Below are 14,519 nucleotides of genomic sequence, written 5' to 3'. Positions count from 1 at the left end.
AACGGATGCAGCGCTGGAAGTGCTCACTCATCTATGCCAAGAAATTTGGAAGACAGCTACTGGGCCAACCATATTTATGCCTTTTCCAAGAAAGCTGATCCAACCGAATGCAGAAATCATTGAACGATATCATTAATATCGCACATAAGCAAAATTTTGCTGAAGATCATTCAAAAGTGGCTGCAGCAGTAAGTATATTGACAGAGAACTGCCAGAAATTCAGGCCAGATTCAGAAGAGGACATGGAACAAGGGATATCATTGCTGATGTCAGATGGATCCTGCTGAAAGCAGAGAATACCAGAAGGATGTTTACCTGTGTTTTATTGACTACGCAAAGGCATTCGACTGTGTGGATCATAACAAATTATGGATAACATTGCAAAGAACGGGAGTTCCAGAACACTTAACCGTGCTTATGAGGAACCTGTACATAGATCAAGAGGCAGTTGTTCGAACTGAACAAGGGGAGACTAAGTGGTTTAAAGTCAGGAAGTGTGTGTCAGGGTTGTATCATTTCACAGTACCTATTCAATCTGTATGCTGAGCGAATAATCTGAGAACCTGGATAATTCGAAGAAGAATGGGGCATCAGGATTGGAGGAAGACTCATTAAAAACCTGTGTTATGCAGATGACACAACCGTGCTTGCTGAAAGTGAAGAGGACTTAAAGCACTTACTGATGAAGATCAAAGACCACAGCCTCACCTTAAAAAAAAAAAGAAAACAAAAATCCTCACAACTGGACCAATAAGCTATATCGTGATAAACAGAGAAAAGTTGTCAAGGATTTCATTTTATTTGGATCCACAATTAACGCCCATGGAAGCAGCAGTCAAGAAATCAAAAGACTCATTGCATTGAGCAAATCTGCTGCAAAGGACCTCTTTAAAGTGTTGAAAAGCAAAGATGTCACCTTGAAGACTAAGGTGTGGCTGACCCAAGCCATGACATTTTCAATTGCAACATATGCATGTGAAAGTGGGACAATGAATAAGGAAGACCGAAGAAGAATTAACGCCTTTGAATTGTGGTGTTGGTGAAGAATATTGAATATACCATGGACTGCCAAAAGAACGAACAGATCTGTCTTGGAAGAAGTACAACCAGTATGCTCCTTAGAAGCAAGGATGGCAAGACTGCGTCTTACATACTGTGGACATATTGTCAGGAAGGATCAGTCCCTGGAGAAGGACATCATGCTTGGTAAAGTACAGGGTCAGCAGAAAAGACGAAGACCCTCAATGAGATGGACTGACACAGTGGCTGCAACAATGAGCTCAAGCATAACAACGATTGTAAGGATGCGGCAGGACTGGGCCGTGTTTCGTTCTGTGGTACATAGGGTCGCTGTGAGTCAGAACCGACTCCATGGTACCTAACAACTATTGTAACAAGACACTGATAAATACTGTAATCTCTCAAAGAATGACTAACGAATGATTAAAAAAAAGTAAGTGTAGCTAAAGGATAACAAAGCAGATAAAATAAAATAAAGAAAAAATACATTTCTAATCCAAAAGTAAAAGGAGAATAAAAGAAACGACACACAAAGCAATTAGGAAACAGACGGTAAGATGAGAGGCTTCAAAACCAACTATATTGTTAATTTATTAAAGTAAGTGGACTACTAACTATGTAGACTGGATTTCAAAAAAAAAAGATTCAAATACATGTAATTTATGTGAGGCATACGTTATATAAAAGGACAAAGAAAGACTGAAAGTAAAAGAAAATAATACACGCCAACACTAAACAAAAGAAAACTGGTGTGGTTGTTAAATAAGAGTCCTTAGGTGGCACAAACAGTTAAGCGCTCAGCTACTAACAGGGAGGTTAGAAGTTCAAAACCACCCAGAGGCTCCTCGGAAGAAAAGCCTGGAGGTCTACTTGTGAAAAGTCAGCCCTTGAAACCCTATGGAGCACAGTTCTACTCTGACATACAAGGGTTCTTCAGGAGTCAAAATCAACTCTCAGTGGCAACTGGTTTTTTAGGCTTTGAGAAATACAGGTTATGATAAGGAGAGATTTCATAATGATACAAGTGTCAATGCAACAGTCATAAATTTGAATGTGCCCACAAAATATATAAAATAAAAATTGACAGAACTAAAGAAGATATAGACAAATTGACCTTCATAGCTGGAAATAATAACATTATCTCTCTCAGTAACTGGTGGAGCAAGAAAGCATACAGATTAGTAAGTATATAGATAATTTGAACACCACCATTAACCAACTTAACCTGATTGATATTTATAGAATAATAAAACCCCAAACTGTAGAATACACATTTGTTTCGAATGCACTTGGAACAATCAACAAAATACATCATATTCTGGCCTTATCAAATTATTATAAATTTCAACAGATTGAAACGACACAGTGTATAGTCTTGAAATGATGGAATTAAACTGGACATCAATAACAGAAAAATAAGCAGAAAACCCTCCAATAATAGGAAATTAAGGAACGCGAATAATCCAGAGTTGAAATAACAAATCACAAGGGGAATTTTAAAAAATGTTTTGAATTGAATAGAAATGAAAATAGGGCATATCAGTCTTGTTAGAAACAGCTACCGTAGTTCTCAGAAGGAAATTTAGAGCTTAAAATGCACGTATTGGAAGAGTGGATAATTGAAATTAATTCTCTAACACTCCACGTCAACAAGCTAGAAAAAGAGGTACAAATTAAGCCCGAAATGAGTAGGAAAAAAAAAATGTTGAAGATAAGATAAAATTGAAATAGAAATCAAGCACATTGTGAATACCAATGACATAGTATCAGAGCCGCATTGGATAGTAAAGTCAGACAAATCACTGTGGTCAAAAAGTGTACACTTTGGATATAATCAACTCAGGTTTGAGTCCCAGTTCTGCCACTTTCCAATGGTTTTATTTTAGACAACTTACTTAACCTTCCTGAGTTTCGGTTTTTTTAATCCATAAAATGGGATTAATGACCCACAGAGATCATGGAGGATTTAATTCCGTAATACGTTACAATCACCTAACGTATTACCTGGTTTATTGTAAGTACTTGTTGTTGTTATTGTTAGTTGCCATCAAGTTGATTTCAATTCATGGGGACCCCATGGGTGCAGAGTAGAACTGCTTCATAGGGTTTTCAAGGCTGTGACCTTTTGGAAGCAAATAGCCAGGCCTGACTTCCTAGAGTGTCTGGGTGGGTTCTACAGCCAACATTTCAGTTCGTGGTTGAACACTTAACCATTTGTACCACCCAGGGACTCCTATAGTAAGTGCTCAGCATATGAATTTCTTTCTTTCCCTTTTAAAAAAATTAGTCATCTGGACATGTTGATTCATAAGACCTATCTAGGCAATTCCCAGATGTACAGTAAATTCAGTCAATTGATTAAAAACAAATCAATTAATCAATAATTCAAGCCACACAATAATTTACTCAGAGTGTTCTCACTAAATTTCTGTTATGGATTGAAATGTCTCCCCCCAAAATTTGTGTTGTATATCCTAACCCCTATAAGTACTCGCGTGCTTACCAAAATGTCAGTGGTTTGAACCTACCAGCAGACCCAGGGGACAAAGATGTGGGAGTCTGGTTCCACAAAGATTACAACCTTGGGTTCTACTCTGTCCTACAGGGTCACTATGAGTAAGAATCAACTCAAAGGCAATGGTTTTTTTGGTTATACCTGTGGTTATAATCCCATTTGGGAATGAGTTTTCTTTGTTATGTTAATGAGGCAGTATTATAAGAGGGTGTGTCTTAAACCAATCTCTTTTGAGATATAAAAGAGCAGTTTAAGCAAGCAAACAACAAAGGAAGCTGAGAGATGGGGGAAGATAGGTGCCACACTACATGAAGAGCCAAGGAGCCAAGGAACAGAAGCTGAAGAGACAAGGACCTTCCCCCAGAGCTGACAGAGAGAGTGGATACTCTGATTTCCGACTTCCAGCCTCCTAGTAGTGAGTAAATAAATTTCTATTTGTTAAACCTACCCACTTGTGGTATTTCTGTTATAGCAGCACTAGATAACTAGGACAATTTCCATATTCAGAAATAACCATAGATTTAAACACATAAGAAATATTCTTTGATGGTTATGAGGGTGAGAGGTATTTACTAATTAGATAGTAGACAAGAATTATTTTAGCTGAAGGGAAAGACAACACGCAATACAGGAGAAGTCAGCAAAACTGGACTAAATCAAAAGCTTAGAAGTTTCCTGAATACAACCAAACACTTCAAGGGACAGAGTAGCAGGGGTGGGGGTCTGGGGACTATGGTTTCAGGGGACATCTAGATCAATTGGCATAACAAAGTGTATTAAGAAAATGTTCCGCATCTCACTTTGGTGAGTGGCGTCTGGGGTCTTAAAAGCTAGCAAGCAGCCACCTAAGATGTGTCAATTGGTCCCAACCCGCCTGGGGCAAAGCAGAATGAAGAATATCAAAGACACAAGAAAAATATGAGCCCAAGAGACAGAAAGGGCCACATAAACGAGAGACTCCGTTAGTCTGAGGCTGGAAGAACTAGATGGTGCCCAGCTACCACTAATGACTGCCCTGAAATGGAACACAACAGAGAATCCCTGATGGAGCAGGAGAAAAGTAGGACGCAGACCTCAAATTCTAGTAAAAAGACAATACTTAATGGCCTGACTGAGACTGGAGGGACTCCAGTGGTCACAGCCCTTGGACTCTCTGTTAGCCTAAAACTAAAACCATTCCCGAAGCCAACTCTTCAATTATTAGACTGGAGCATAAGACATACAATGATACTGATGAGGAATGTGATTCGTAGCTCAAGCAGACACATGGGACTATGTGGACAGCGCCTGTCTGGAGGTGAGATGAGAAGGCTGAGGAGAACAGGAGCTGGTTGAATGGTCACGGGAAATACAGGGTAGAGAGGAGGAGTGTGCTGTTTCCTTAGGGATAGAGCGCCTAGCGTCACATAACAATGTGTGTGTAAGTTTTGTATGAGAAACTGGCTTGAATTGTAAACTTTCACTTAAAGCACAATAAAAAAAAATTTAAAAAAGAAATAACCATAGAGGCTACTAGAGAAAAACTACACCTGGTGTGTTTAACACCTCAGTCTACAAACCAGTCAGTTCGAGAGACTTCTGGACAGACTGTTCATTTTAAACTATCTAGAGGTGGTAACGCTCAAACAATGGCAGGCTTTTCCTGATATTTATCGTTTTTTACTAAATATGAAATGTGTTATTCACACACTTGATCAAATATGAATCAGATTTACCCTTGGAAGACTCAGTTATGCACCCCGTTCATAAATGCAGAATACATGTACATCAAAATATACCTAATTCCACTTCAGTCTGGTTAAACTTTGCTCCAAGAAGAACTGGAATTATATTATTGTAATCTGAAGGTGAAAAAAGAAAAAAGAATGCATTAATGTACAAGGCTTCTCTAAGACAAACATTTGGCATAATTTTCTTTTTCAGTGTAACACACCTTACATGCGCTTTACCTGTACCTTCGCTGAAGAAAGGTTGCCGTTAATATTGTTGTTTTACTTTCTATCTACCCCAGGTTCACATAAGTGGAGACAGTACATTCAACCTCATTTTCTCTGAGCTCAAATATGTGGCTTCTGCTCACCACAGCTGAAAGCCAGAGGGAGATGCTGCTCCAGAGACAGCGAGCAGACCCGTGACGTGTTCAGGGGAACACACGGGCAAGAACAGGAAAATGAAACTGAACGCTGGGGCACAGCAGACTGAGAGTCAGGTTTGGATTCTCTGGGGATTCGAACATGTCTGGGTAAGGCTGGAATGCTTCTGGGCAGGTGTGAGGAATCAGGACGCCTCCAGAGGAAGAGCTTACTCTGAGGTCTGAGCATACTGAGGAGTATGAGCTTGATGCAGGGACAAGGGCACAGGAGGTGATTTCGTGTAATGTGGAAAAATTGCTACTGATATCTTTCTCTAAGGAGCCCTAGTGGTACAAAGAGTTAAGGGCTCAGTCACACATTGAAAGGCTGCATTTCAAACCCCCTCAGTGGCTCCAGAGGAGACAGACCTGGTGATCTGCTTCCATGAAGATTTACAGTCAAGAAAACTCTAGGGCGTTTTTATTCTGTCACGTGGGGTTGCTGTAAGTAGATAGTTACTCAACGGGACCTAATAACAACACAACATCCGTCTCTAGATCCGTCTTTTTCTGTCTTTTCCTCAGGCAATCACAGGAGACCCTTGAGAAGAGGTGGTGTTAAGGATGCCATTTACTAAAACTTGAGTTACCTCACTGGAAACTCAGAGCAGCACTGGATTTGTGTAACTGTAACGAAGTGAAGGACACAGTCCCATATGAGGTAACAGAAGAAAAATGGCACATTGGTGTAAAACCTGGCGTGACTTGTCTGCTTACGAAGCTAACATCACAGAATCAGGACGGCACAGAGATTACCAGTAGTGCACAGAGACATCACCATAGGAGCCAGAGTATGAGTTGAGGAAAATGCCAGTTCAGGGTCAAAAGGACTGTGATTCATGAGCTCAAGCCCAAGGCAATGATATTCACCATGTGGTAGCTGAGAGATCTATGTCCATGACCACCTGTGAACTATAATAAAAACACAACACAGACAAAGTGGGGGCTCAGAGTCCCACTGTCCTAAGGATATATCATAACACCTCTTGACTATTGATTTTTAACTCCAAGCTCCACATTTTAGAAGACTGGTGGCAAACTTCAGCAAATTCAAAGGAAAATGATCAGGATGAAGAATCTAGACTTATTTACAAGGCATAGTTGAAAGGACTATTGCTGACTCAATAATTCACTCAATAAATATGTGATAAGCACCTACTATGTGCCAAGTGCCAGACATAGGTATGGAAGAGACAAACACGAGGAAGAAAACTCTGTTCAATTCCTATTTTCCAGAAGCTTCTCAGTCTACTGAAAAAGACAGACTTGTAAAGCACTTCTGAAGCAATGTAAAATCTGGAATCAGAAAGCGGAAGTGGGGGTACAAAGAGGGGTGATAGCTGAGCTAAGTCCTGAAAGATGTAGTTGACATTCTCTAAGAAGACAAGGACAATAAGATGGGCAGTTAATGCAAACAGAATAACACGTGCAACAGTGTGAGGATATGGGGACAAGGCAGTGGGAGATGGTAATAATTATAGTAGAGCTTTCCATGTCCCAGGAACAATTCTAAATGCTTTATATACACTCACTCACACAATCCTCCAGCCAACCCTGTGGGGGAGGCATCATTACTGACCCAATTTACTAATGAGGAATCCAAGGCATAGAGAAAGTAAGTTATTTAACTTACTCAAGGTCACAACCTCATGGGGCTGTTGTGAGGACTATTTGAGATGATTCAACTAAAATACTTGGTACAACTCCTGGCCCATAGTTAGCACCCTTTTTATGATGGATATTCTTATTGCTCCTTCCAGGAAGGAAAGAGTTGATGGGTTGAAAGCGAAGACAGGATGGGAAATGTTGGCAGTGGAGATGTTAACAAACCCCAGATTGGAGGAGGGGCCAAGATGGTAGAATAGCCACATTCTTCTGGTGATCCCTCTTACAACAAAGACCCGAAAAATCCAGTGAAACAATTATGTTTATGACAAGATAGGAGCCCTGAACATCAAAGGCAAAGTTAGAAAACAGACTGAGTGTCAGGGGGAGGGAGAGATGGTTCAGAAGTGGAGAAGAGTTGCCAGAACTGAATCACTGGGATCCCTCAGGCACCATTCCCGAGAGTGGCAGCAGTGGGCTGGTAGTAGTGTTCGGCCACAGTTTTGCAGGGAGAAGCAGCCAGCCACACAGCCTACTCACACCTCCGGAGCCAGAGGAGAACAGCGCTCTCAGAAAAAGCTAAGTACTTGCATATATTTTACCATGTCCTCCACCTCCAAGCCAGCTTCAGTGGCTGTTGATTTCCCTGGGCCTAAGATAGGCCCATTTGAGTGCACTGAGCCATGCTCCCAGCTTTGGAGAAGAAATAAATTCACAAAGGGGGAAAAGATAATTTGCCAGCTCCACTAACCTGGGGAGCTCAGGACTGAAGCAGCTCCCATAAGACACAAATGGTCTGTGGACTTTGAATACCTTTCACCCCTGCATGGACCTGTGTGGGCCTATTTCAGGAGAATAGGTCCTTGCTGGCAGACTGCAACTGTTTAAACCGTGAGGTGGAGAGGTGGCTGTTTGATATTTGACACTGCTTTGCCTATTAAACAGGGTCCTCACCTACCGACATCAGGGGCCTAAGGACTGGTGGCTCCACTCAGGTCACACAGCCACCCGCGACAGGGCTCCAAGGATAACTGGTACCTCCCAGTCCTTAAAACCAAAAGCACTGGGTGCCCATGGTCTGTCTACTGAACCCACCCACCTATACGCTCTAGGGAACAGGGATTTGCTTTCCTCAGAGACACTCAGGGGACAGATCTCAGGCCCCTACCTTGTTCAGAGCATGACCCCCTGCTGCAACCAGATACTGGGACCTACACCAAACACCCCTGCCCCTCTAAGACTATAAGACAGAGCCTGTACCACACACTTGATGACCAGCTACCTGGACACCTGAGCTGAATCCACACAAGAAAAGTGAATGGACTCATAAGCTCATATACGTGATAACAGCTCTAGCCCTCTGTGTCAGGTCATCAGAGCTCTAAAGGTGAAAATAATCAAGCTAGCTCACTCCAGCAACCTATCTGGGCATATCAAAACAAAACAAAGCAAGAAACTAGGATACAGTAAGCAATCATAAAATAAAATAATACAATAACTTATAGATGGCTCGGAGACAACAGTCAGTATCAAGCCACATAAAGAAACAGACCAGGATCGCTTCAACAAGCTCTCAAAACAGAGAATCAAGGGGTCTTCTGGATGAAGGTGGCTTCCTGGAATTACTGGAAGAAGAATACAAAAGATTAATATACAAAACTTTTCAAGACATCAGGAATAATACTAGGAAGGAGATCAGGCAATATGCAGAACAAGCCAAGGAACGCATAGATAAAGCAGTTGAAGAAATTAAAAAGGTAATTCAAGAATATAATGAAAAATTAATAAGCTGCAATAATCCAGAGAGAAATAGCAATCAGAAATTTAGGAGATTAACAATAAAATTACAGAATTCGACAACTCAGTAGAAAGTCAGAGGAGCAGAATTGAGCAGGTGGAAGGCAGAATTGGTGACCTTGGAAATTAAGCACTTGGCATCAATATATTTGAAGAAAAATCAGATAAAAGAATTTTAAAAAATGAAGAAACCTTGAGAATCACATGGGACTCTATCAAGAGAAGTAGCCTACAACCGCTTGGAGTACCAGAGCAGGGAGCAATAACAGAAAATACAGAGAGAATTGTTGAAGATTTGTTGGCAGAAAACTTTCCTGATATCATGAAAGATGAGAAGATATCTATCCGAGATGCTCATCAAACTCCCCATAAGGTAGATCTCAAAAGAAAGTCCCCAAGACATATTATAATCAAAATTACCAAAACCAATGATAAAGACAGAATTTTAAGAGCAGCTAGGGACTCCAAGGCACTGGGCTGGGTACTGCGGGGATAAATGAAAAGTCTCCTACAAAGGACAGTCAATAAGAATAAGCTTGGACTACTCAGCAGAAACCATGCAGGCAAGAAGGCAATGGAGTGACATCTATAAAGCATTGAAGGAAAAACACTGCCGGCCAACAATCACATATCCAGCAAAACCGTCTCTCAAATATGAAGGTGAAATTAGGACATTTCCAGATAAACAGAAGTTTAGGGAATTCGTAAAAACCAAACCAAAACTACAAGAAATACTAAAGGGAGTTCTTTACTTAGAAAATCAATAATATCAGGTATCAACCCAAAACTAGAACACTGGACAAAGCAATCAGATGTTAACCCAGACAGAGAAATCACAAAAATAAATCAACACTAAAAAATGCTCAAAACAGGGAAACAGCAATGTTATTATGTAAAAGAAGACAACATTAAAATAATAAAGAGGGACTAAGAAATGTAGTTGTAGGTCTTTAATATGGAGAGGAAGACAAGGTGATATGAAGAAATAAAAGTTATAACTTAGAAAAATAGGGTAAATATTAAGGTAACCACAAAGAAGACTAGCTATCCGACTCACCAAATTAAAATACAAGAAAAAAAAATAGAGACTCAGCAGAAACAAAATCAACAACAATGAATAAGAGGAAAAGACAATATATAAAGATAATGCTCATGATCATTAGCCATTAGAGAAATGCAAATCAAAACCACAATGCGATTCCATCTCACTCCGACAAGGCTGGCATTAATCCAAAAAGCACAAAATAATAAATGTTGGAGAGGTTGTGGAGAGACTGGAACACTTCTACACTGCTGGTGGGAATGTAAAATGTTACAACCACTTTGGAAGTCAATCTGGCGCTTCCTTAAAAAACTAGAAATAGAACTACCCTATGATCCAGCAATCCCACTCCTTGACATATATCCTAGAGAAATAAGAGCCTTTACATGAACAGATATATGCACATCCATGTTCACTGCAGCACAGTTTACAATAGCAAAAAGATGGAAGCAACCAAGAATAGATAAATAAATTATGGTATATTCACACGATGGAATATTACCCACCAAGAAAGAACAATGATGAATCCATGAAACATTTCATAACATGGAGGAATTAGTGAAATTAGTCGGTTGCAAAGGACAAATATTGTATAAGACCACTATTATAAGAACTCAAGAAATAGTTTAAACAGAGAAGAAAATATTCCTTGATGGTTACGAGAGTGGAGAAGGAGGAAGAGAGGAAGACGGGTTTTCACCAATTAGATAGTAGATAAGAACTATTTTAGGTGAAGGGAAAGACAACACACAATACAGATGAGGTCAGCACAACTGGACTAAACTAAAAGCAAAGAAGTTTCCTGAATAAACTGAATGCCTTGAAGACCAGCATAGCAAGGGTTCGGGGACCATGATTTCAGGAGACATCTAAGTCAATTGGCATAATAAAATTTATTAAGAAAACATTCTGCATCCCACTTTGAAGAGTAAAGTCTGGGGCCTTAAACACTAGCAAGCAGCCACGTAAGATGGCATCAACTGGTCTCAACTCACCTAGAGCAAAGGAGAATGAAGAACACCAAAGACACAAGGTAATTATGAGCCCAAGAGACAGAAAGGGCCACATAAACCAGAGACTACATCAGGTTGAGACCAGAAGAACTAGATGGTGCCTGGCTACAACCGATGACTGCCCTGACAGGGAACACAACAGAGAACCCCTGAGGGAGCAAGACAGCAGTGGGATGCAGACCCCAAATTCTTGTAAAAAGACCAGACTTAATGGTCTGACTGAGACTAGAAGGACCTCAGAGGTCACGGTCCCCAGACCTTCTGTTAGCCCAAGACAGGAACCATTCCCAAAGCCAACTCTTCAGACAGCGATTGGTCTGGACTATGGGGTAGGAAATGATACTGGTGAAGAATGAGCTTCTTGGATTAAGTAGACACATGAGACTATGTGGACATCTCTTGTCTGAAGGGGAGATAAGAGGGTAGAGGGGGTCGGAAGCTGGCCAAAAGGACACAAAAAGAGAAAGTGGAGTGAAAGAGTGTGCTGTCTCATTAGGGGGAGAGCAATTAGGAGTATATAGCAAGGTGTTTATAAATTTTTGTATGAGAGTCAGACTTGATTTGTAAACTTTCGCTTAAAGCACAATAAAAATTAACAAAAAGAAATCAGAGATTTATATGAGATTAAATAATATATATACATATGTAACAGAGTGGAGAGAAGGAGTGTGCTGTCACATTGTAGGGAGAGCAAGTAGGGACATATAACAAAATGTGTATAAGTTTTCGTATGAGAAACTGACTTGAATTCTAAACTTTCACTTAAAGCACAATTTTAAAAAGTATATATATGAATAAAGGTAAAACTGAAGAATTACAGGGTAGATGATTATATACAGATTTTGACATTTTTAAATTTAAGAACTCAAAGTTATGGGATTTCCAGGTTATGCGCTGTGGTCAGCAGAATCATGGCTCCCCAAAGATGTCCATATACCAATTACAGGGTACTGTGAATATATTACTTTACATGGCAAAATGGATTTTTCATATGTGACTAAGTTAAGGATCCCAAGATGGGGAAATGATCGTGAATTATTCAGGAGGCCCAGTGTAATCACAAGGATGCTTAATAAGAGGGAGGCAGAGGGAGAAGTGTCAGAGAAGGAGATGTGATGACAGGAACAGAGGTCATAGAAGGCATTGAGCTATCCAGCTAGCTAGGTAGCTAACTAGATACATATATACATACATACATACATACATACATGCATACATACATACATGCATACATATATACATACATACATAGATGATAGGTACTTACAGATAGATAGGAAGATGCTATACTGTGGGCTTTGAAGATTAAGGAATGCAGGGAACCCTCTAGAAGCTGAAAAAGGTAAGGAAATGGATTCTCCTCTAGAGCCTCCAGAAGGAACGTAATCCTACTGACACCTTGATTTTAGTCTAGTCAACCCATTTCAGACTTTTTACCTACAGAAATGTGAGATAATAAATTCTGTTGTTTTAAGCCTCTAAATTTGTGTGTGTGTGTGTGTGTTTTACAGCAGCAGTACATGGGCATATAGCCATATCAGTGGATGGTTGAAGAGGAAAAAATGTTGCTAAAGCAAAGGAAATGTATAACAGTACATCCATGATTTTGTTGAATGAGTCATCCACATGGAGTTTTACGTTTCCCAGGATGATGGAGGGGTGAATAAGTCATCTATCTTCAAATACCTGAAGGAGATGTCATTTTAAGGGACTAGACATGATGTGATGTTGCTCCAATGGGTAGAAATTACAAGGAAGCATATTTAGACTTAATGGGAAAAAAGGACTTCTCAACATTTACATATCAGAATTTGGACTTAGCTTCATGTGATTTGGTAATTTTCTTGGTACTTTCCAAGACGGATGATTGATTATTGACTGTGCCATATGAAAGATATTCTCATTGGGTGAGGTTAGGAGGTTAAAGTACCTCTAAATCCCTGTCTCTCTAAAACCTACCGAGTCCCAGTGCTGTCGAGTGGTAGACTTCTGTTTTTCTGTTATACATTCTCTGGGAGGTTTGTAACAAGCCAGACAATTAGCCATTCTCCCAAAATGCATAGCCCTTCTCCACCACCATCTCTGTGTTCCTATCACTCTCTGATCCTGGAATGACCTTTCCCCAGGGTGTCCTCTGGCCCATCCATCACCCACAACCTCTAAGACCCAGCTCAAAGAGTGATTCCTTCCCCTGTTTGTTCTCCATACCCTCATTGTGTTCTATTAACACCTCACATAGGATAACTGCTTTATATACCATGGTACCTGTATGCACCTTACTGGCTCTCCTGGATTATAAATTCCTTGCAAATAACATGTTACCCATGTATTCATATTTCGTATTTCTCGGCTTCCCTTGCCTCCCAGTGTTCAGCATACTTTATTTAACATATGCCAGTTGGTGTTGAGTCGATTCCAACTCATGGCAATGCCACATATATCAGAGTAAAACCATGCTCCGTAGAGTTTTCAATGGCTGATATTTTGGAAGTAGATTGCCAGGCCTTTCTTCTAAAGTGCCTCTGGATGGGCTCAAACCTTCAACCATTTGTTTAGCATGTTAACTGCCTGCATCACCCAGGGACTCCTTATTCAACATAGATGTCCCTGATAAATATTTTTTTAGTCAAAAAAACATAACTTTAACAACAAAAGATTCTACAAGGTGCTCAAATTCCAAATAAGAGAGAGGGCTGACTCAAGTAAGCTTCATCCATATAAACTTTCACAAAGACAAAAAAAAAAATCTACCCAGTGAATGGATGCCAAAATCAGGATTTTGAGACTTATATTTAAACTAGTCATGTGATCACAGCTCCAACTAAGCTTCCTCTGATTTCCTGTGCTATTCTAGAAGAAGGGAAAAGTTAAGTTTTACACAGATAAATTTTTTCTCCCAAGTTCTAAAAATTTTCTCACCTCCAGCTATTGTTACATTGAAGGTTTTGGTGATATTAAATAGTTTTCCATTGTAATGAAGGGAAAGCACACAGGTGTAATATCCCTGATCTTCAAATTCTGCATTCTTCTCGAAAGTGTTTCCTTTGATCTCTATCTGTTCACAGTTCTGTTTTTCAAAAAAGCAAATTAAAATAGTTTAAGTAAAAGCAGAATTCATACTACGATGACTCAAATCTTAAACCTAAAAATCTTTAGAGGAAAAGGAAAACAAAAGGACAATTAGCAATTTTAGAGTAAAAGTCCCAATGATTTGGCACAGTTTCTACTGGAACAATGAAATATAGTCCTATTACTATTATTGTCTTTATCATTATTAATATATGCTAGGAAATGGGACATAGTAGGCACTGTAACCATTTTTATGATTTTCTTTCAATCTCTCTTTCTCTCGCTCTCTCTTTCTGTCTCTCCTTTCTTTTCTCTCTCTTTCATAGA

At 39.8% G+C, this 14,519-nt stretch overlaps 1 protein-coding gene across 6 annotated transcripts in view; it reads right to left on the bottom strand.

Moving 5' to 3' along the window:
- Window positions 1–14,519, bottom strand: part of IL18R1 (interleukin 18 receptor 1) — a 61,863-nt gene that overhangs the window by 24,114 nt on the left and 23,230 nt on the right. For 5 of the 6 annotated variants that reach the window (XM_023552608.2, XM_064268569.1, XM_010593573.3 and 2 more), the window contains 2 exons: window positions 14,043–14,190; window positions 5,314–5,376 (listed from right to left, as the gene is read on the bottom strand). In XM_023552608.2, coding sequence (XP_023408376.1) covers window positions 5,314–5,376; window positions 14,043–14,190 — 211 coding nt within the window. The remainder of the gene's footprint in view (window positions 1–5,313; window positions 5,377–14,042; window positions 14,191–14,519) is intronic. The other variant, XM_023552607.2, reaches the window with a different exon arrangement.

The sequence above is a fragment of the Loxodonta africana genome, chromosome 15, assembly GCF_030014295.1.
Source record: "Loxodonta africana isolate mLoxAfr1 chromosome 15, mLoxAfr1.hap2, whole genome shotgun sequence".
NCBI classification, from domain to species: domain Eukaryota; kingdom Metazoa; phylum Chordata; class Mammalia; order Proboscidea; family Elephantidae; genus Loxodonta; species Loxodonta africana.
The sequence above is the reverse complement of the archived record's forward strand: the minus strand, read 5'-3'. Positions and strand labels throughout refer to the sequence as shown.